Genomic DNA, 23,250 nt, shown 5'->3' with positions numbered 1-23,250 from the left:
AATGAACGCAGTACTTCATGGTTCAAACAAGCCAACAGCCTGCTCAACAGAGGGTGTAATCATAACGTCCGCGCGGTACGAGCCAGAAGCAGTCCTGAAGATGATCAAAGAAGCATACTAGGATGCTGGGCAGGCTGGCAGGGGTTGCTTTCGTTGTGTACCAGCTCATTTGGTGCACATGGGAAGGGGAGGGGTGGCGTATAGGTATGGTATGCACCCCCAGATCTGGGAGGATGATGTGAGACAATCAGGTCCACACTTCAATCATCAACATCCATTGTCATCATCATGATCGAGCTTTGTCTAACCATAAAACACCATAGTCAGGATGGGGAAGCTTTTTGCGGGAGATGGGGGGGCGATAAACTTGGACTGATCATGGCTTGCTCTGATAGGTAGTATGCGCGGTCGGAGGCGGCGGCCAGTAAGGAGGGAACTTGGAAGACACCTACGGAGTACATAGCAAGTTACTCTGTACATAGTAGGAATTGACACCAAAAAAAGTAAAGTCGAGAGACGGCCGCAAACGACCTTCTCTCGACTGACTAACAGTAAGTATTGTACTCCCGTACTCGCTCAGGGAATCCGCTTTCTTGCCTCTTGCTTCTTGCCGTCCAGCCCCAGTTCAAGCAATCAAGCAATCAATCGGTCAATCAATCAAATCAGCTTTGGACCCTCCCCACCTTTCTTTACCCCGCAGATTCCACCGGAATCTCAGCCGTGCTTCCTTGATAAGACCATGAGGTGTAACTTAGATTGCATGACCGTCCCCCCGTCGTGAAGAGCGAGTTTGATGGTTTCATGATCTGGCTAGTCTCAAGATTTGAGGGTACATTGGCCTGAATGGTGGTGATATAGTTAGTTCGAGCTCATCACCCTTCGCGAATACCATCCATGCACGACTCAATCCTCAACCTGGCCTTTCAAGAGATCTAACACGCGCTCGAATTGTAAATCCTTAACAAATGCAGATGCCGACCTACCTGCCGTGTACTTACATAGTCCCCGCTTGAGTGTGGTTCTACAGTCTGATCTGTCTCGTCGGCCAGTGACCACCCCTCGGCCGGACTGCGTGCCACTTGCATACTGTTGCTGCTGCTGTTGCTGCTGCTGCGCAGCACTGCAGCCGACCTAAACCTCGCTTACCAACGAACTTTCCTCCCTCAAATAGTATCAGACACACCATGGGCCAACTTTTTTTGGGTCGATCCTCCCCCAGAAAGCAGATCCCCTGTTCCGGTCTCGATGATGTATCGAACGGGGCAAAATGCGAAGTCAAGTGAGCAGATAGCTGGATGGTTCCGGCAAGTGGGATCCCTGGAACGTAGGGAGTAGATGAGACTCACTTTCTTTTCGGTTGGTTCCATGGACCGGAGCCCTCAAATGTCGTTTTGGGCGGGCGGTGACGTCCTGACTGATGTTTTACGATTGGCTCTAGAGAGGGAAACATACGTACAGGAAGGCGAGGTAAAATGAAGGTCGTGGAGGGCTTTCTCCAATCATTGGACCGCCGCAATTCCCCCCCTGCCCTATCTATCCCTCATCAACATTCCACAAAGTCCGTCGCGAGGGCTGAACCATAAGTAAAAAGTTTTAGGTTGCACAAAAGTTCCAGAAAATTGAGAATTATTGCATAGCGTGATGAACTGGAAATGGTCCGACCGTTGAGACGGGGTCTGGAGTGGCGCTTCGTGGCTGCGGAAGGTGTCGTCTGTGGTTCGGACTGACATCCCTTAGGCAGGCTGCGAGACCGGGGAACCATCATCTGAGCGTAAGTACGAGGGAAGGGCTCTGCTTGCATTCTGCGTGGTGATGCAGCAGCAGCAGCAGCAGGGAGGGTGAGGATGGGGAATGAGATGAGGGGGATATTGCTGGTTCCTGGCCGATGATGACGATATGATAATGATGATGATGATGTTGATGGCGAGTTTTGTCACTCAGGATTGTAAATAATGGCATCCTAGGAAACGAGCCGTGTCTCGGGGTCGGAAGTCGAATCGCAAAGCGGGCGTTGAACAGGGATCATTTGATTAGGATTGCTTCTCGAACAGCAAGGCCTGGGAGGGTCCCACGAATGGCTGACTGTTGGAGTCAGTCGACGATAAGAGCCAAGATACTGAAATGATGAACCGACTGACGCTATCCGAGCCCGTGCATTTTAGCTCGTTAACGGTACATAGAATTCTTGCATGTCTTCGTAGTAAATGGATTGCTGCTGCTGCTGCTGCTAGCTAAGCTAATGAGTTGGTCGAATTAATCAGCTAGCTGGTTTCCAAGTTCAACTGTAGCGATGGATGTGTGGCATTTGCCCCGAGGGCGCAGGGGGGAAAGTTGTCTGTCCATCGAATGCTCATATAACGCAACACAACATAACAAGCTGGAACCACTCAATGTTGGCCAGCAATGGAGAAGGACAAAAAGGTAGTCAACGCTAGCTGTTCTAGTCCTAAGTCGGAGAGGCGTGGTGTGAACGATCGGCCGGAGCCTTTGATAATGAGCAGCAAGTGGATCAGTCAGTCATTTGATTAGTTAGTCAAACTGTAACTATGAGCGAGTGAGTGAACGAGCGAGTCTACTCGTAAGTCCAATCATGCTATCACCCCAACTGGATCCTCACCGTCACCAACGGTCCCAACTAGACTGACGCCTCTTAGAGTCAGTTTCAGTGTTCGGCAGACCGAATGGAGTGTATCTGCTGAGAAAGAAGAAAGGGATATGGCTTCAATTTGTAGAGGCTAGACTGTGTTCTGTTGGAGAATAACCTGAGTTGAGAAAGTCAATTACAATACCTAACCTTGAACCTCGAACCTCATATTCACTCAATCTTAATGTCGGGCTCCGATAAGCTGAAAAGGTGGGTATTGATTGGGTATTCTGGTAAGATTTCCGCTCTTGCTTTTCCCGCCAGCGGATGGATGTGACGGAACCATACCAACTTCTCACCTATTGCAGGGCAACTGCCCACTCCACTGCCGGGTACTTCCCGTACTAGCTCGGTAATCCATTTTTGTTACCAGCCATCTCACACTCACTCACTGTCTGTCTTGTCTCTGTTTCGGCTCTCGCTGCTCGCTGCTCGCTGCCCGCTGCCCTTCGTTTCCTTTTCTTAAATCCTGTGGTGTTTCTAATCACCCAAAACCACAACCGCATCCCCTCGCCCTGTTCATCCTTCTTCTGCTGACTTGTATATTCTCTCGGTCTATGTGGCTTTGAGCTTAGCTTGGCTCTCGAATTCTCTGAGATCCATTTCTCAATTTCGAATCCATAGTTTATCTTGTCGACCTCGTTCGGGGGGTTGACACCGTCAATCACCCTGGCTTCGCGTTGACACTCCGTCGCGCCATTCCCCCGCATAGCCGCTATTCTTTCTTGGTCTCCTGCTCTTTTTCGCTTTCTTGTCCTTACGTGATCCCAAAAGTTTTTTTTATCCTCTCTTTCCAGGTCGAATTTTCATCTATCACGCATAAGATAAATCAGCTGTCAGGTCGGAATCAATAACTGGCTCGTTCGCGCCCGTTCGCACTCGTCGTCTGCCTCCCCGCTATCGAGCCATGGCCAGTTAATGCTGCGGATGAATCCATAACTCTCAATTCAAGGGCACCCGCTCTGCCCGGCAGACGGTCCGGCTCGGAAGCTGCTCATTGTTTGATTTCGATATCCGACTATTTTTCGAATACTGCACACCTCGTCTAGTCGCCATCACTCACTCCCCGCGGAATCCCTCGATCGTCCCTCCCAGCATTGCCTGTTCAGCATGGCGGGCAATGGCGTCGACGATGTTCAGTACCTCGCGCCTCCGGCCGTGGCAGCCTTACGGCAGGAGGCACGAGCCATCGATTCGAGATTCTCCCCTTCTCGCTCCCCAAGTCTCGACGATATGCGGGAAGAACGGGAGGAGCTGAAGGAAGCGGCGGAACAAACCCTCAACGTCATTGTCGACCTTGGCCTCGATGGCCGTGTCAAATGGGTCAGCCCGTCGTGGAAGCAGGTCGTGGGAACCTCACCGGAGTCGATAGAAGGACGGATGATCTCCGATCTGCTGGTCGGCAACAAAAATGTCTTCCACGATACGATAGAGAGCATGAAGGAGAATGATTCTTATAGCCGCTTCATTCGGTTTGCCGTCCGGTTAGGGCCTGACTCGGTCCTGAAATATTCGCCGGAGCCGCCCGTTACGGAGTCGATCGCAGAAGAGACAGGGGAGGCTCAAGGGTCGGAGGCTCGAGAAGAGGCCTCGGAGCAGGAAGTGAACCGCAATGATGTCCTTCATATGGAAGGGCAAGGAATCATGGTCTTTGACCGTACGGCTGATGGAACAGGTCATGTAGGTTTTTTCCGACAATCAACAGCTAAACAGGGTACTAATGGGCTGGAATATAGACGATGTGGATGTTGCGACCGTTTACGGAACCGAGAGAAATCACAATCGACCTCCCTCCGTTGCTGGTAGAGTCCCTTGGTGTTGGTGCGGAAGTGTTGGCAAACTACTTGACGACTTTGGCGGAGGCTGCGGCCAGTGAACCTGATCCCTCCAAACACCCGGCCCCAAGCCCGGTGCTGTGTCGCATATGTGAACGTCAGATCACCCCGTGGTGGTTTGAGAAGCATTCCGATCTATGTCTCCAAGAACATCGTGCTGAAATGGATGTTCAGATTGCCCAGGAGAATCTCAATGAGCATCGCCATGCAATCGTCCGGGTGCTCGACGCGCTAGAGGCAAGGCAAGGTAGGCCGCTGGTCCTTGGAGAAAGTCCAACACCCCCACCGGTTCAACCAGAGTACAAAGGACTGCCCATTGGGCCATCTCCAATGGCATCAGCCCCCTCATCTGGGTCTGCATCTAGCGTCAACTCTGCTCCTGGAACGCCCCCTAGATCAAGAGATCATTCAGCCTCGGGTATTGGACACGCTAGAGCACGGTCATTCGCAGTACGGCGCCCGTTGGCTCGAATTGTCGAGTTGATCCTTGACCTGTGCGATACGGCACTGGAAATCAACATGCCCATGATAAAGGAGTCTTCGCGAGCCGATAGTAGTGATGACTTCCGTACCTTGTCTCCGCAATCGGAATCGCGCATCTCACAGGTCATACAATGGCAGTCACCCAGCTCAAATACTCTTGAGCAGGAACAGGGTCTGGCTGCCCTTTGCACGGATACAGAGCAGGTTGCGAAGGCGAAAGTGGACGCTGTGATTCGCCATAGAAGGATAGTGGAATACGCCGAGCGCATTCGTATCGAGTACACCATCCTGGTAGAAGAGTGTATCACTGCAGCACTCAGCAAAGCTGAGCGCATCGCTGCCGGTCAGCTCAGTGACTCTAGCGCCTCTGACGATGATGCTCCGCCAGAGATCAATCCTGCGGTCACTGCAGCTAGTCCCATTCTGTACGCCAAACGAGAAGCGACAGTACCTGGTCCCATGTCTGCCCTCACTATGTCGATGCGGAACTCCCCAGATCGGTTCCAGTCCTCGCAGTCGGAAGGCAAATTTTCAGGCGCCTCGGTTGCCGTCTCCACTGGATCGAACAGCCCTATGGAATGTCCCACGCCCCGTTCCCATAAAAGCATTGCTGGCGTGCTAGGAACGTCGCAGCCCTCTCGACGGGGACTGTCGCTGCTTGAACTTGATGCAGGTGAAAACAGTGACAGCAGTATTCCATCTTCCATTTTTCCCGGTACCATGCGGACTGATTCGCCATCTTCGGATCGAAGTCTGGAGAGGAAGCGTCGAAGTTTAGTGCTTCCTGGGCTTTCGAGTTCTCCTCGCCGGCAACATTCGCCCGCGAGGGTTTCTGGTCCTCACTCGCCGCTGCGAATGCCTAGAGCCCGTCTCTCTAGCGGTGCTGATAGCCTGCCATCGCCGATAGTGTCGCCGTCGGCGAATGCGAATGAGTTGGCCCAACTCCATTATCGTCACCATCGTCGACAATCGTCGGCAACGTCGTCTGACGTTGCCAAACCGCCCGTGTCGCCACACCTGTCCTCCGTTAGCCAACCCCAGCCACGACCAGCTCCGCTTTCGATTAAGGATTTCGAGATTATCAAGCCTATCAGCAAAGGTGCGTTTGGTAGTGTGTACTTATCGAAGAAGAAGGCAACTGGAGAATATTTTGCGATCAAAGTTTTGAAGAAGGCGGACATGGTTGCCAAAAACCAAGTAACCAATGTCAAGGCGGAACGCGCAATCATGATGTGGCAGGGCGAGAGTGATTTTGTCGCTAAGCTCTACTGGACATTTTCCAGTAAAGACTATCTCTATCTGGTAATGGAGTATCTCAACGGAGGTGACTGTGCTTCGCTGGTTAAAGTGTTGGGCGGACTGCCTGAGGATTGGGCCAAAAAATACATCGCTGAAGTAGTCCTCGGCGTGGAGCACCTTCACAGCAGGGGCATCGTGCATCGCGATCTCAAACCTGACAATCTTCTGATTGATCAGACGGGTCATCTCAAGCTGACCGACTTTGGGTTGTCCCGCATGGGACTCGTTGGGCGTCAAAAGCGTGTGCTGAAAAGCATGAACCACGAGCCGGCGCCCGATTTACTCAAACAAGGATCGCTACCTCGAACGACATCAATCACATCCTCGCGCTCGGCATCTTTTGATTTCCAAGGCGGTGCTTCGCCAGGCTCGACCCCTTTGATTACGCCCGATGCGGCGGGCAGTATGCCTCAGCCATCCTATTTCAACCTCAATCAAAACGGACCCAGCCGGCAAAATTCACGGCGAGCGTCAGGTTATCGAAGTGACAGCGGAGCTAGCGAGAGCCTTAATGCAATCTTCAAGCAACTATCCCTCCACGAGGGCGGTGAAACCCAGGGCTCGATGCCCGTTCCTGTACCCACAGCCAACCACACGCTCGAGGAGGAGAGTCAGAGTGAGGCTGGGGAGTCTCCTCATTTATTCCCTTTCCAGCCAACTCTGAGCAACTCATTTTCGTATAGCACTCCACCTCAACAGTCGATGATGCCCCCTCTAATGGCACTCTTCGACCCCGAGGATCATAGTCGACGTTTTGTGGGCACTCCAGATTACTTGGCCCCGGAGACTATCAACGGCGTCGGTCAAGATGAGATGAGTGACTGGTGGTCTTTGGGCTGCATCATGTTTGAGTTCCTATTTGGGTATCCACCGTTCAATGCAGCAACTCCGGACGAGGTTTTCGACAACATACTTCACCGTAGGATCAATTGGCCCGAGGAAGCTGAAGACTTGGCTTCAGACGAAGCGATCGATCTGATGAACAAGTTGATGACCATCAATCCTCGAGAGCGTATTGGCGCCAATGTTGAGGAGAAGTATCCAAATGGTGGGGCCGAGATTCGCAGCCACGGATGGTTTTCGGATATCAACTGGGATACCTTGTTAGAGGACAAAGCGCAGTTCGTGCCAAATATCGAGAATCCAGAAGACACGGAGTATTTCGATACTCGGGGTGCTACTCTTCAAGCATTTACCGAAGAGACTGAGGACGGAACAACTCCTCCACAACCAATGACTGCCGGGCCATATCCTCAAGATCGGCCTCATGATGCATTATTCAAGGTGCGCTCTCAAGTCAACGCGATGAAACGACCTTTGATGCCCCTCCACATTCCGCCTCATGTGCGAGAATCACGAAGCAGGAGGCTGAGCGAGCCCGCCCCTGCCGATGACTTCGGCAGTTTCTCTTTCAAGAACCTTCCCATGCTCGAAAAAGCCAATAAAGATGTGATCCAAAAATTGCGTCAAGAGGCGATGCAGGCTCAGCAACGCCATCCGTCATCCGCTGGTGCTCAGTCATCCCAAACCCAAGGACAAGAACAAGCTGCACCCGCTCCCCCGCCCTCTCTTGAGGGAAGTCCATTGCCAATGTCTTTGCAGCGGACTCTCTCTCAAAGTAAGGGCAACAACAGACCATCCTCTCCTTCGGCCCTAAGTCAGGCCAACTCATCGCCCAGTCGCCCATCTCAACCTTCGTCCCCATTGCTTGTTCAGTTCAGTACCGGCCACAACCACGAGCGCAGGAAAACGTCAGGATCGTCATCTTCTCAGTCTACCGGCTCGTTACAGACAACGACAGCAGATCCGAATCGAATGACAAGCCTGAAGTTTGGATCGACTGCGTCATCACCAATCAAGACCACGCGGGCTGCAGGAAACTCTCCTGACAAAACTCCTTCAGGACAACGTCACGGCAGTGCCCCCGCATCACGAACAAGGTCACAAACCATCGGCTCTCAGGATGGCGAGCTTTCCTCATCGTTGGCAAAGGAGACCTACGTGGGAACTCATCACAAACGCCGGAGTCAGTTATTTGATGTTTCTCCTTCCTCTTCGGATAACGAAGATCCTCGAACCAAAGCCTTACTCAAGGTCCAACGGCGCCGCCAAAGCTCCAGGCGACTCTCTCAGATCAATTTTCCCGAGGGGCCCTTCTTCCGGCCTCTGGACGTACTCATCTGTGAGGATCATCCGGTCTCTCGACTTGTCATGGAACGTCTTTTCGAAAAGCTTCGATGTCGCACAATCACGGCTGTCAATGGTGCGGAGGCTATGCGTTATGCCCTGAGTGATATCCAGTTCGATATCATCATGACAGAATTCAAACTACCACAAGTCAATGGTGCGGATGTTGCGCGCATGGTACGCGAGACTCGCAGTGCGAACCGACATACACCTATCATTGCAGTCACAGGCTATCTCAAAGATTTACCAGAAACACACCATTTTGACTCACTAATCCAGAAACCTCCTACGACAACGAAGCTGACTGAGGCGCTGTGTAAATTCTGTCAGTGGAAGCCACCTCCAAAGGATTTCAATCCCCTGTCAATGCCAGCACCAGTTATGCTCCGCCAACCTTCGAGTCAGGTTGAGCATAGCCCGAGTTCGACCGCATCCTCTGGCTTTGTACATGTTCCCTCTAGCTCATATCAGGGGTCTAGTCGCGAGGACTCTATCGGTAGTAGTTATTTTGGTGATATGGAATCTGTCAAGACTGATGATGTTCCCGTGATTGTGAGTCGGAACAACGACGATTGGATCCCTAGCAAGGGCGGACTTTGCATAACCGAAGAGTCGAATAAGGCCAGAAGAAGCACAGATGCTGGCTACAGGGGCGGTCCCGAGGCAGTTCCTTTCCCCAACCTGCTTCACTCGGATTCGGCCCCAGCAACCGTCCCCTCGGAGGCGACTACGACCCCCCACAAACAGCGATCTAGCGAGGCAATTCGTGCCAAGAGAGAGTCGTTGGAAAGGAAGCGGTACGAGTGCGGCGAATCCGGCGATGACGAGGATGAAGAGCTAGGCAATACCCCCTCGCGAACTTGCAGTCCGCGTCACCGAACCCATCGACCGGGTTCCAAGTTGGGCATAGAGATGATGAGGACGAACAGTCGAGGAAGCGTCGTCAGCGGCAGTGAGGAGCTCCTGAAGAAGGAAAGAGAGTCCCTGGAAAGACGCAGGAGTGGTGGTTCTTCTGGAATCAGTGATAGCGAAGAGCACGGTGGCCTCCACCCTTTCACTATGGAGAGGAAGTACGAGGGCCTCCATGTTCCCGAGGAGGCGATCATCAGCACTGTGGAAGAAGAGGAAGAAGAGGAATGTAGCCCTAAGCACTCTCCAACGCGAGAGCTAGGATTCAGGATGGACCCACCTGCCATTTTCTTGGATGAATCGTCTCCACCCGACACTAGGTCTGCGCCTGGTACCATTCACAAGCCCAACGTTGAGCCCTTCAAAAAAGGGCATATCACGCCTCCGATCGTCTTTCCGAAGAGCAATCTTGACCTGGCCCCTATAGAAGACGATTTCGACACTCCCCGTTCCAAAATAAGCGAAACCTACTCTGCTGCAGACTTATCCCCCGATGCACCTGTCGATCAGATTACAGACGCCGAAGCGACACCTCGGCCTTTGCCTACCCCCTTGCCCAGCTTCTACTCTGGCACTACCCACGATGAGTCTCAGTGATAGAATAACTATCTCGTGTCATTCGGTCCTAGAAAGATAGACGCCGTCGCTGTCTTGTACGATTGCCGTCCGGGCCGGCTCGCTTCGATTCCTGTTTCTCTCAAAAACGTCCGTTCTTCATCAGACACACCCCCTGGGAATCCTGTTTCAACTTTTCCTCGTCCTATCAGATATTTGCTTTTCTCGCATGCATGTCAAGGCTGAGCGGGTGTTTCTGGAGTTGTTCTGCGTTGGATCACCACAACCAGGCTGTCTGAATGTTTTTTTCTGTCTTCTTCTTTCGCTTTTACCTTTCTTCTTGTCCACTTGGTACTCATTCATCTGCATCTCGCTGTTTTCTTTTTAACATGACCCCGTTATTCGCCTGCCAGATCATTCTCCCTTCTCCTTTGTGTTCAAACCCTTGACTCGTTTCTACTCACTCCGCGATCCTCAAAATTGCATCTTCTTTTGCCTGTATGTATGTATGACTGTCGCTCTGCAGTAAAAGTGGGAGGGAGAATGGAGAGAGAATGGAGAGATAAAAAAGTCGTGGTGGGGGTATACCGTACTGTTTATCGCAATTCTGCCCAAAATTTGGATCGGGTTGCAACTATCTATAGACTTCCCCCACCGGGTTTGTTTTGCGATGCAAGCTGGATATATGTGGCGCATTGCTGATGCCCTGTCCCATGGCCATTCTCTCTGTCTTCTGTCATTCCTCTTCTCTTGCCGTTTTTTTCTTTTCATTATCTCTATCCAGGTCCTGTATATATAGCATCCACGGAGTTGAGTATTTAAAATTCAATCACATCTTGTGAACTCATCTGATCATTATGTACAAGTATCTAGATATGTAGAGAGAGGAAAGAGAAGTATCAACATGTGAGATCCGCCGCCTCGTCTTTACCCGAATGTGTGTATATAACAAGAATCATCTGAGAAACATATTTTTCAGAGCCGCTCTCTCATTCGCTCGAGCCACCACCACCACCACCGACCTCCATCTTCTCGCTGCTGCTACTCTTTTTGTGAAACAGAAACCCGCCCAGGAGCAAGACGACGGGAACCGCCGACAGGCCGGTCACCAGGGCCAGCGCCCAGGTCATGGTGGCCCAGCCGGCAGTCTCGCGAATGAAGCCGGCGAAGAAGGGGCCGGCGATGGTGCCGGCGGCGAAGGCGACGTTGAGGATCCCGTACGCCAGGGCCATGGCGCCGCCTTTCCCGAAGATGTGCGGGTTGCGCGCCTCCTTCTCCTGGACGACGTACGAGGCCTCGACGATGACGGGCGGCATGAGCGCGGCGAGGCAGGCGCCCACCAGCGCCAGCAGCGCGCACAGCAGCACCTTGTCGGCGAGGCGGTTGGCCGTCACGCAGCGCATCGCGACGATGGCCGGCACGGTGGCGACCAGCGCGCCCGCCGCCAGGTACCGGCGGATCGTGGGGAACCGGTCGTTCACGTACCCGACCACCGGGTCGAGCAGGTGCGGCACCGAGATCGGGATGAAGATCAGCCCTTGCCCCAGCTGGCCCCAGCCGAAGGTGTCTTCAACGAAGAGCGGGAGCACGCTGTCGAAGGAGCTGAAGACTAGGGAGATGATGAAGTACGTCCAGAGTGTGACTAGCATGCGCGGGGAGGAGAGGAGGGTGGTGATTGCGTTGGCTTGTGTGGGTTTTTGTTGGGGTTGCGTGGAGGTTGTGTGCTGCTGCTGTTGCTGCTCGAGATCGGAGGTCTTTTCGGGGATTGTGTCGGATGATGACGAGGGTGAGGGTTGTGGGTCGGCTTCTGCTTGGTTTGCGTCTTTGTCTTTCGACGGCGGCTGTTGCTGCCATCTGATGGCATGTTTCTTTTCGATCATCACCAGCCGGAGGACGATGTCCACGCCGACTAAACCGAAGGCAAGCCCGAAGACCGCGTAGTAACCCCCGCGGCCGTAGATGACGCCGCCGAGGAGCGGGCCCCCCATGATGCCCAGGGTCAGGCCCATGCCAATGTAGCCCATCGCCTGCCCAAGGCCGTCCCGGCCGACGGTGTCGACCATCAGCGCCAGTCCCACCGTCCAGACAATAGCGGCAGAAGCGCCTTGGAACAGTCGGCCGAGGATCCAGAGCGCCAGGTTGGTCCCCACGCAGAGCAACACGGTCGATGCCCCCAGAGCTACCAGGCCGGTGATCAAGGGCCAGTAGCGGGAGTCAAATCGGTCCGCTATGTAACCCGCAACAGCTGCACGCGATATTTAGTATTGAAGGTTGGCTTGAGGATGATGAAAGGGAAAAAAAGTAAAGGCGGCTACTCACGCGAGGTGGCTAGTAAAGCTGCGCCGTATAGAGCTAGTAGGATGGACGTCCATCTTTGCTCTGTATAACCACATCAACGAGAAAGATTAGTGTTTTTTTGTTTTGACACGATCACACCTCACGGTAATAACGTACCTTCGTCAACAGACAAACCCACTCTTTCATGAAGAGCCGTGGGAGCAACCGGGACAATCTTTGAAAATAAGGTTAGAGAGCGGAAATGCATTCAAGCGGCACCAGAAGAGTTTAGATCAAAGGGAAGAGAGGGGAGGGGGGGGGGGCGCGGCGCCTTTCTGAAGGGATCCACATACTAGCCCATACAAAAGAATATCCTAATTTCAACGTCAATCATTCTGGTTTCCATAGGTCTCCATTATCCAAAGACATACCGTGAACACAGCAAAAGACACAACGAACATAATAAAGCCATCGGAGGACCTGAACTTCAGGAACCTCGGAGGCGTCGGAGTCCCATCATGGCCTGGCCACAGGCCACACCAGCTGGGTGGCATATTTCTGCGAATAAGACAAGTGATGGCTAAGCTAGTTCGCTATTTCCCCGGATGCTTGATTTGCTTCCGCACGAAGAAGAGAAAAAGGGCAATTCAAGAAGAAAATAACCAATAGCGACTCCCAAGCATAATGGGCCTGAGCATGAGCCTGTTGATCGTGAAACAAAACGCTCCATCCAGATACCGGGTTCTTGCTACTCATGATATGGTAGCGTTCGGAGTCCGCGGGCCCCGCTGCGACGCTGGAGCCCCATACCGGTTTTGGGTCGCCGTAGGCTCCATCCATCTTGAGTGTTTGCTGTCCCTTGGAGATGGATGGGGCGAATCTGTGTTGAGTCATGTTGAGCTAGCTTTGCGAACTCTCAATCCTGCGAGATGGGCGGGCTTCCGTCGGTCTGTCTGGAATTGTCCGGGCGGTTCTTGCATTCCGTAGTTTGAGTATAGTCGCTTTTCCCGCAGTTGTTGATGCTTCCGGGACTATATGTGTATGAAATATGATGACATTTCTCGGAGAAAGACAGGATGATTTCATATTCTGCAGAAATTGCACGAGAATCTGAGGTTTTTAAACATGTCCACTGACCTTCACAGTCAAATGATATAGCAGTCAGGAGAGATCAATGGCATAATTCTCGTGTAACACGCAGTAGCTCTTTTTCTGCATATTCCGTCCGGTTACTCGATTCGGCCATCTCCTGGAGCTATGTAAGGCATGACTAAGCAGATTCAACAGGGCGTGCATACACGTCACAGCTCCGTAGGGTGAACGAGATGGAGAAGCTTGATGGCTTTGCCACACCGATCCTTTGGCATCAGCTACAGGCCTGATCTTGAAGTTGAATAAGGTTGGCAGGTAAGTTTTCGCCTTAACTCTACCCACTTTCAATAGACGAGATAGATACGATCTTCTATATAATTTGATATTGACTGGCCTTGCAAACTATTCAATCAGAAAGGAATATTTTATCTACATGTTTATTATCTAAGGTGTACTTTTCAATATCATGAGATCCTCCAGATGCAATTATTGCTTCTCCGCAGGATGAGAAACGCTGGGCTGGAGATCGGAGCCAGGGGCATCCGTGCTGTGATCGGAGCGGCCCTGCTCCATCAAATCGTCGGGCGCGCGGCTGATGCTGCTGCGATGATGCCGGAAGAAACGATTGTGGGTGATAGAGGTCACACTGTGCCCGCCCTGGGAGTCCACCGATCGGCGACCTGCGCGCGAAGTGGACGGGACGCTCAAATTGGAGTTGCTGCGACGGCGGGAGGATGAGTTACGGCTCTGACGCTCGGCCTCTTCTTCCTCCTCTTCTTGAATGCGGCGCTCGGTGTTCTCTCGGTTGGTGGTTCGGACAATGTCCTCAACTCGGGTGCGGCGATCCTCGAAGACGTCGCCCATGACATCGCCAGAGGAGATATCACGCATGCCCAGCGAGAAATCCACGTGTTTGCGGGAGAGCATGGAGTCACCACGAGCTCGGGCGGCAGCAGTGTTCATGCCTTTGCGGAGAATGGATGGGTGCCGGGTAGCGCTGCTGAACCCAGTATTCTCGGGCGCATAGCCGTGATGGTCGCCAATAGGAGTCGGGGGAGGATTGCCATCTCTGCTGCCAGGAGTAGCGGGCATGTGAGGCTGCGGGAACCCGGCAATGTGGAAAGGAATATCGACGCCGGCACCCTGGAGGTTCATGCGTGGTCCCTCGATGCCGATCTCCTGGAGGGCAACCATCAACATACAGATGAACTTGTTGCGGCGCTGCAGACGCAAGCCTTCGTTTTGCCAGTTCGACTTATAGAAGAAGACAACATTGAGGGTTACAGAGAAGTTCTCCGTGATTGTGCGCATTTCGGTGAGAATGTTGGTCTGGAATTCACGGCGTTCACTGCGGACAAACTCCAACAGGCGCTGGCGTAGGGCATCAATCTGCTCGAGAGTGGTACCATATTTGATGACGATGGGCACTGCTTCAGCCAGTGCACCGGACCGACGCTGGTTCAGAATGAACAAGCCGTTGAGGTAACTGTTAGGAGCCTGCACAACATGGCCTTGCATCTTCTTGAACTCCGTGTACAGAAGCGAAATTTGCTTGACAAAGTAGTCATCACCCAGACCGGCATCACCTGCGTTACCATAGACAGTCACACGGTCACCAACATCGAATGGATGCTTCACGAAGACGAAGATGATGGATTGAAGAAATTCTTGCGCGGTGGCGGAGAAAAGCCACGACAATGCGAGAATACTAGACCCGGCAGAGGTCAACACTCCGGCGGCGGACGTCGAAATGAGCGTCAGGAAGACGATCACGGTAATGATGATCACGAAAAATTCCAGAATGTTGTCGAGCCTTCCGACGACAGAGTCCAGGTCCTTCAGTGATGCGGTGATGGCTTTGCGCTCCCGTCCGATCTCCACACACACTGCTTCCAACTCCTCCATCGAGATATCTCCGTTCATATCCTTGTCAAACATGGTGAAAGCGGCGTCCGCCTCTTCGTTGTTATCGAAGGCTTCCTTGAGATCTCCAGAAAACACGGTCTCGAAACCTTCCCGCACCAGAGTGCGATAGAGTCGACGAGCCAGGACCTGGCAGCCACTCGTGGTGCGCAACAAGGTCAGCACCACCTGATACGGGTGACTGCTGTTGTTAACCGTGCGGCCAGTGAAGTCGGCAGCAACTGCGCCAGCCACGTCGCCCACCTTGTTTCCCACTTTGTTCAAGGCCCCCTTGGCCAGACGTCCTGCCTTTCCGGCATAATGCAGCGGGGTCTTCATTCCAGTTGGGGTACCTTTGTCTTTTTCCTCAAACTCCGTGTCTTCAGCTGTAATCTTTCGCCGAGAGAAGTCATAAAGTTTAGTCAGACTGCCGATCTGAAATTTGTTGATCTCAATGCGATCCGCGTAGGTACGAGTGTGGAAGCTGATGGCGATGAATTGGATGATGACTTTTTCGACCAGGTTCAGAATTGTCCATACAAAGATAGAGATGATGATCTTGTTGACTGTATTCTCCCAGGATTTTGTGCCGTGGCTACCGTCGACGTGATGGTTCTTCATGGTGGGCAGGAACGAGATTTCCACACCTAGCCACCAGAAGAACAAGGTGCCATGGAGCTCGAGCTGTTTGGCCATGTCACGCCACTTTTTGGCGTTGTTGGTGAAAATACTGGCAATCCAGCCAGCTGGAACTGGGATACATTTCGAGACAATCTAGAAGGGGGCAATTAAGGTTAGTATCTATCCTGACATTCAAATTCAATGGTTTACACTCACTCTTCCGGCCCACAAAGTCAACCAGACAATCTCCAACCAAACCGAAAACCAGAGCAACTTAACTCCTCCCACATTGGCATCCGGGAACGCTAGGGCACCAACCAGCAAAGGAATCAATAGGATCAGAACTAGTGGCACAATGTAGGTGAGGTAGCGCACAATGAAACTCGACTCATGGAGCTTCTTAATGAATCTGGCAATGTTGGTGTTGGGGTTCTCGGGAGGGTTGTAGACTGCCGCTTTCTCGTGCAATGGGTTGGTCGCCTCATCAAACTCATCAACAACATGCTGAGATGGACGAGAGCGAGATCTGGCCATCGAGGCACCGTCGTCTTCGCCCTTTCTCATCGACCCCTCCTGCGTGGTGGAACGGGATGCCATGCGCTCAGCCTCAAGAACGGCCAGATCATCTTCCAGGCGCATCGACTCTTCTCGTGCAGTCGCAGGTGAGCGCAAGGCAGCGGGATCATAGTCATATGAGGTATCTACCCGAAGGTGATTGCCGTGCCCGCTGGTGGAGCCATCGTAGTAGGTTCCCTCATCGGTATCAGGGGTGTCGCCCTCTAATCTCTTCTCATGCTGATGTACCGGAACTTGAAGATTCTCCGATGGGTGTGACATGCTGGCACCGGGCCAGTCGACGAAACTAATAAGCTCAAAGTCTGGTACCTGATCGACAACGATATCGATTGACCTGGTCAACTCTCAAATCTGTGCAGACAGTCAGCGAAAGGCCGACATGGGATAATGAGAAACAGTAGATGGATCGACCGAAGAACATCCAGGGAACAGGAGGGAATAAGTTTTTTTTATGGAAAAAGCCAAGCTGCTGTGGACAGTCCGTGGGGAAATTGAGGTGAGACAGTAAGAAGCGCACGAGCGAGAGTGTCGAGTGAACACTGGTGGGGACGATTGCCATAAATAAGATTACTAGAATTGATACATACCGCTCAAATGATTTAATTATGCATAGGATCTATTAGAGGTTTTGAGAAGCAAGGCAAGAAAAGAACTCGCCGGTATTTTATACAAGCAAGTGGGAAGCAGTATGGAAGTACAATAAAAGTGAACGGCTGAAGCAAACGCAGTGAGGCGAGAAGATGAGTGTGAGAGAGAGTGTGTGTGTGTGCGAGAGAAAGAAGGTGGAAAGGAAAAGGAGACAAGAGACAAGACTATTGAGATGACAGGAAGACAGAAGAGGGACGAAGTGGGGAACTCTGATGAAGAAAAGACGACGAACAGACAGACAGACAGACAAGACAGATAGACTGACAAACTCTCACTCCCATCCACAGAGCTCCATCCATGGATGGCAGCAGCAATAGAGCAGGAGTTGATCGATGCGGAAACCTCGCCGATCGCACGGGAAAGTCGGCCAGTGGAAACGCCCAAGAAACCGAGATGCTGCTCCCCTCTGGTCCAGACCAATTTGCTTTTACTCATACTTGCTGCCCTGCCGATGCGCATGATTCCGCTGATTATTGGCGTTATTGGCAATGTTTCTACTGCAGCAATGAAGTGATTTTTTGCTATCTTCCAATCCTCATCGTACTATGGTCATTATTCTTCGATCTACAGATACGGCAGAGGCAGGAATTCCGAAGCTATCGAGTTAGGCCAGTTCAAGTGAGATCGATAGATTGCGCCAGGGCGGAGACCCTCAGAATCTCATTCAATCAGCAAACAGTCAAGGCAACAATGGCGCCGGCCCCAGTTGTGGCTGCGGTGGGCGTCGGGACTAACAATGAATGGGCCCTTCGAATCCCCACTTCGAAAGAAGAAAGTGGATCCTTACAGACCCAGGAGTCCCAGAGTCCCAGACTGGATCACTGTGCGTCGCGCAATGACTCCGCACTGCATTGGTTGCTGCTTTTCGAGTGGTTATATCCCGATAGTATTATCGTTGACTATCACCATCGTGACTTGACTTCCCATGCTGCATGCCCTCATTGACTTTTGATCGGGATATAGTACCTGCAGAATTATTCCTTTGGTCGGTCAACGCAGATCCTCCGAAAGGTGGAAGGGAAAGAAATATTGACTGGTTCAGTGAAAGGTAAATGAAAAGAAAAATTCAACGACGCAGTGTGGCGACTGCCAAGAAACGCCACAATTCAGGCACTCCCGGTCGCCGTCATGGAAATTTCCCTTCTGAACACTGGCTGTTTCTTGGAACAATTGTTGTTCCTAATAGCGTGGAACATCCGAAGTGCATCATCAAGCCGAGCACATTATCTGGATCTCCGCGTCACCCCTGACGCCTAACCCAGACCTTCTAGCCAGAGCTCAGGCAAGCCGACGGTGTCCCAACTACCATGCGACGACGACTCTTGTGCCGCCGTTATTTTCAGCGTTAACACGAGCTGTGTTTGGCCCTGACTCAGGGTAGCTCGTCTGCTAAAATCCTAGTGCTCTGTAGTGCAGCCGATCGTTGGCCCCGGTGGCTTCGGTAAACCCAACGATATGAAACCTAAATAATGCAGCCTCTTATAATCTCGTGCAGGAGATCACCACACTGTTAGACAATATAGGTACAATGGCCATCCCTAGACAGCGATAATACCTATTTCCATGGTCGGCGTCCTTGCATTTCCAGGCTTTTACCTTGGAAATAACGTGTTCATTGTGATGAAATATCTGAGTTTTGTGCAGATGCAGGGGCGGAGCTTTTATGCACATAAATCCCACCGACCGGCTCGGAATCCCTAATCGAGTCGTGTCTCAAGCCTCCGACATCATAATCGACCCTCGACGTGTCCTACTCTACCCCTCCTTGTCTGTCTACTGCCGATCCCAGATAACGAAGCGAGCCCTTTTTTTTCTCTTTTAGCGCGGTGCGTGAACTATAAGATGACCATTTGTCCGTCTCGGGGAATCTGATAGGTTCCGGTTAAATGCTGCTAAGAATACCATGCCAGGCGAGAATTGTGATTGTCGCAGTTTCGTAGGCTGTTCTGTCATCAGTGAGGCTTCCAGTCGAGGTCGTATGAAAGCCGATTCGGCGATGATGCGCTATACAGTCGGTGCATAACAGCTCGTTTCCCCAGAATTTGTGAGTTTGAATAAGCACAAGTATCATGAAGCCTGGCAGAATCAGGGGAGAAGGCAAACCGGTGCTGTGGCCACGCAGTTTCAATTTGATACGAGTGCTTTTCACCTATGTTTGGTGCTGTTCGACTATCCATGATGCCGCGGTTTCCCCGCATTCCGCTTAGTTCACGTGGGAGACGTTTAAGAAATGTATGGGTTAGGTGACATGAAAAGCCTGTAGCTCTTGGGTAAGTATCATACCGATACTGTCTTTGAAAGCACTCGGAGGGGACTAGGAAGTACTGTCACGGGTAGTTGAGGTACGCACCTCCAGAATGCGGACGGTTTGTAAGATGATGGAACAAGGTTGTTGATTGGTTTCCTCGAAGTTGTTTACAAACCCGGTAAGCGCGTGTGTCGCTGTTGTCCTTGTCCGTCAGCAAAGTAACCACACGGTCATGGCACCATCATCTTCCAACTCTATCTCCCCTCATCACCATCTTTCCCTCTTTCATCACCCCTCATCATTCTGCACTCCCCCACTGTCAGCTACTCGTCTCCTCTCATCTTTATCGATCTCAGATCCCAAGCTGTAACATCACCGGAAAAGGCAGCCAGATCTGCAACATGCGAGGCGAGGTAAGAAGTATACTGGTTTCCCGAGCGTTTGCTTCCCCGCACGGCTCCCCTCCTCCACCCCTCCCCTCGATTAGCTTCGAGTTACCTCAAGAAGACCGGGTCGTTGGTACCTAATTCTAGCCATTCTTGGAATCTAACGTGATCTATTTATCAGGTTTGCCATATTCACATCGGCCAGGCCGGTATCCAGCTGGGGAACAGTGCCTGGGAGCTGTAAGTTATCCCCACCCACTCCATCATGACATGATCCGCACCGTCGCCGAGGACAGACCAGTGCTGAACTCATGGCTTCATAACAGATATCTGCTTGAACATGGTCTCAAGGCAGACGGTCACCTTAACCCCGATGCCGTTGATGAAACCAGGTCTGCGGGCTCTTTCGAAACGTTCTTCAGCGAATCCAGCAACGGAAAATATGTCCCTCGCTCGATCTTCGTCGATCTTGACCCATCGGTAGGGCTTCTATCGAGTCAGCATCATTGGACGTCATTATACAGGCTAATAATTGTAGCCTGTTGACGAGGTTCGAACTGGGCAATATCGCCAGCTGTTTCACCCTGAAACCCTGATCAATGGCAAGGAGGATGCTGCTAACAACTGTCTGACTCCCAGAAGCATCTGTCGGTTATAGCAAGCGCTGACTTTGTCTAGATGCACGTGGACACTACACCATCGGGAAAGAAATGGTTGAAGAAGTTGCCGACCGCATTCGTCGTGTTGCCGGTATGTATTCACCCGGCGTCACTGGCTGCTCGAATGTACTAAACAATATACTTGCCATCTCAGATAATTGCTCCTCGCTCCAGGGCTTTCTAGTATTTCATTCATTTGGCGGCGGTACTGGCTCTGGCTTTGGTGCCTTGTTGCTCGAGCGCCTTTCGACCGAGTACGGCAAGAAATCGAAGCTTGAGTTCGCCATTTACCCTTCACCTCGCGTCTCTACTGCAGTTGTCGAGCCATACAACGCGGTCCTGTCGACACACAGCACAATCGAGAATGCTGACTGCACTTTTTTGGTTGACAACGAGGCTGTCTACGAGATCTGTCGCCGCAACCTGGATATCCCACGTCCTGGCTACGACCACCTCAACCGCCTTATTGCTCAGGTAGTGAGCTCGATTACCTCCAGTCTCCGCTTTGAGGGCGCCCTGAATGTCGACTTGGCCGAATTCCAGACCAACCTGGTTCCTTTCCCTCGCATTCACTATCCATTGATCTCTTTTGCACCTGTGGTTTCAAGCAACCGCAGCTCGCACGAGAGCTTTAAAGTTCAGGATCTGACCTTCCAGTGTACGTGCTCTGCATGGTGTCGAGGCTCGCTCGTAGATATGAAGAGGCGATATCTGACAATGTTCTCCAGGTATCGAGCCCCATAACCAGATGGTGGTTTGCGACCCACGGAAGGGCAAGTACATGGCGGTTGCTTTGTTGTACCGCGGTGACGTTATCCCGCGCGACTGTAACCAGGCTATTGCCGCTGTCAAAGCCAAGAATACATTCCACCTGGTCGAATGGTGCCCTACAGGGTTCAAGTTGGGCATCAATTTCCAGAAACCCATGCGCGTTCCTGACAGCGAGCTCGCTCCTGTTGATCGGTCGGTCAGCATGCTCGCGAATACTACTTCAATCGCCGAAGCATGGGGTCGCTTGGATCATAAGTTCGATCTGATGTATGCCAAGCGCGCGTTTGTTCACTGGTATGTGGGTGAGGGTATGGAGGAAGGCGAATTCTCCGAAGCCCGCGAAGACTTGGCTGCGCTGGAGAAGGACTACGAGGAGGTTGCCGGCGACAGCCTGGAAACCGAGGACCTGGAGGCAGAGTACTGAGTGTTATCCCGCGTTCTGCTTTGATTGCTTTTGCGCCGTGGTTTGCCGAATGCTTTGTTTTCGTTTTTAGCGTGTTTGACACCCCCTCCTGTTTTTGCTTTCCTCAGCCCCCTCTTGACCGTTCCTGCTTTTGCCTCGTTTGGCTTCAATTGTTTTGGCCAAGAGAATTCGGAAGAAAAAGCTAGAGGTGCTCCGGGATCTGTAATGCTGTGATGAGTCTGCGGTCTGAACACGGCCAAGGTGAATTGTGAATGATGTCTATTAGGTCGTTGAATAATTTACAAGATGCTATTCTAAAGGCTGGCGTGTCGTGTCTAGTGTTTCCGAGCCAAGTCAACTAGCTGCCACCCAGAGAGTCGCGCTCAATCGGCAGCGACCTCCATATCTTGAAGCACGCGCAGCGAAGTCTCATACGTCCACATGGTCACCGCACTGGCCGGCGCCGCCTTGAACAAACTAACCGTCAGTCCACGGTACAGGCCCCGAACGCCCTGCGTCCTCACAATCATCGCCATCGTACTGAAGACCCCCCGAGATTCCGGGATATTCCGATGCACGTACAACAGCCGGGTCGGGCCCTGCACCTGCAACCGCTTCCGCACCAGATCCAGCGGGAACATCGCGGTCTTGGCCAAGACACTCGCCATCACGCCGGCCGCCGCATCCCCACTGCCCGCCGGCAGGTAGGGCACCTGCTGCGGCAGCGTGGCCGCGACGGGCCGCAGCGCCTCATACGTCGCGAAGAACAACCCCATGTACGGCACCACCTGGCCCACCGCAGCGCTGCCGCCCCGGAAAAAGCCCCGCGGGCCCTCCTGGCGCGCAATATCCCGCACCGAGGCCAGCAGCGACGTGTAGACGCGCTTCGTGCCCTGGGCGGCGAACCGCGTGCGCAGCAGATCCAGCGGGTAGGTGGACAAGGTGGCCAGGCCGCCGGCCAGGGCCCCGGAGATGAAGGATTCGGCTGAGGGGGGCAGGCGATTGGGTAGTTCGGTGGCGAGGATTTGGGTCGTCGTGCGGTAGGTGCCGAATTGGATGATGCCGTAGGCCAGGTAGAGGAGTTCCGCGGGGACGTTGCCTTTCCAGAGACCCTGTTTTTTTTTTTCTAGTTGTAAGTGATGTGGTCTGGGGCTGGGTATGCTTGGTGATTTTCGGGGAAGGGAAAGCCTGGGAAAACGCACTGTGATTCCTTCCTCGCGGAGGATCGACTTCATCGTCGATAGCGTGCCCTTGTACACTGGTCCGGTGACATGTTGGTGGGAGATTGGGTCGGAGAGGGAGTGGATTTGGAGTTGGAGGCGGATTTTCACGACGTCGAGGGGGGCGATGCAGAATCTGGTGTGTTTTTGGGTTTCTGGTCAGCTTGGGCTTCAATGAAGCAATTTGGGGGCAAACCGCGAGGTGGTTGCGATGCTTGGGAAAAACTATAACGTACCGTGAGAAGAGGCCTGCGATTCCGCCCGCGAGGACGACTTGCCGTCGCGACCCCTGAGGAAGGACATGTTAGTCGAGTTGGGCTTGATGTGTGTGAAGGTGTATGCAGAATGTAGGTAGATAAGAGCAAGACCGACTTGCAAAGTCGCAAGAAGAGAAAAAGAAGTCCAGCCAAGCCCAGATCCATGCACTCACCTCATCCTTGAGGTGTTCGCCCCCGGCCGACATGCATGTGATTGCTGAGGGTCAATTGGGGAGATATTAAAACCAGAAAGATCGGCGGGGGTTTTCGCGCGCAGG

At 52.5% G+C, this 23,250-nt stretch overlaps 5 protein-coding genes across 5 annotated transcripts; 2 read left to right on the top strand and 3 right to left on the bottom strand.

Moving 5' to 3' along the window:
* Positions 1-3,754: 3,754 nt before the first annotated feature.
* ASPACDRAFT_45845 (protein kinase RIM15) lies at positions 3,755-9,954 on the top strand (the record flags this gene model as incomplete). Its single annotated transcript, XM_020201690.1, has 2 exons — positions 3,755-4,324; positions 4,381-9,954. The coding sequence occupies 2 exons, from the start codon at positions 3,755-3,757 to the stop codon at positions 9,952-9,954; spliced, it is 6,144 nt and encodes a 2,047-aa protein (XP_020054087.1).
* Positions 9,955-10,901: 947 nt separating this feature from the next.
* ASPACDRAFT_1858471 (MFS transporter) lies at positions 10,902-13,083 on the bottom strand (the record flags this gene model as incomplete). The annotated part of the gene is made up of 4 exons (XM_020197613.1): positions 10,902-12,157; positions 12,232-12,291; positions 12,367-12,424; positions 12,928-13,083. 4 exons carry the CDS (start codon positions 13,081-13,083, stop codon positions 10,902-10,904), a joined length of 1,530 nt encoding a protein of 509 aa, XP_020054086.1.
* Positions 13,084-13,767: 684 nt separating this feature from the next.
* ASPACDRAFT_32362 (Mechanosensitive ion channel family) lies at positions 13,768-16,641 on the bottom strand (the record flags this gene model as incomplete). The annotated part of the gene is made up of 2 exons (XM_020199874.1): positions 13,768-15,957; positions 16,021-16,641. 2 exons carry the CDS (start codon positions 16,639-16,641, stop codon positions 13,768-13,770), a joined length of 2,811 nt encoding a protein of 936 aa, XP_020054085.1.
* Positions 16,642-19,677: 3,036 nt separating this feature from the next.
* Positions 19,678-21,516, top strand: ASPACDRAFT_45842 (tubulin alpha chain; the record flags this gene model as incomplete). The annotated part of the gene is made up of 7 exons (XM_020201689.1): positions 19,678-19,689; positions 19,844-19,902; positions 19,989-20,142; positions 20,201-20,288; positions 20,341-20,412; positions 20,476-20,979; positions 21,050-21,516. 7 exons carry the CDS (start codon positions 19,678-19,680, stop codon positions 21,514-21,516), a joined length of 1,356 nt encoding a protein of 451 aa, XP_020054084.1.
* A 362-nt stretch (positions 21,517-21,878) lies between these two features.
* ASPACDRAFT_53829 (thiamine transporter TPC1) lies at positions 21,879-23,178 on the bottom strand (the record flags this gene model as incomplete). Its single annotated transcript, XM_020202804.1, has 4 exons — positions 21,879-22,607; positions 22,698-22,851; positions 22,952-23,004; positions 23,146-23,178. The coding sequence occupies 4 exons, from the start codon at positions 23,176-23,178 to the stop codon at positions 21,879-21,881; spliced, it is 969 nt and encodes a 322-aa protein (XP_020054083.1).
* Between the last annotated feature and the right edge of the window lie 72 nt (positions 23,179-23,250).

Source organism: Aspergillus aculeatus (genome assembly GCF_001890905.1).
Source record: "Aspergillus aculeatus ATCC 16872 unplaced genomic scaffold ASPACscaffold_13, whole genome shotgun sequence".
NCBI lineage: Eukaryota > Fungi > Ascomycota > Eurotiomycetes > Eurotiales > Aspergillaceae > Aspergillus > Aspergillus aculeatus.
Note: the sequence above shows the minus strand (reverse complement) of the source record. Positions and strands in the feature narration are given on the sequence as shown.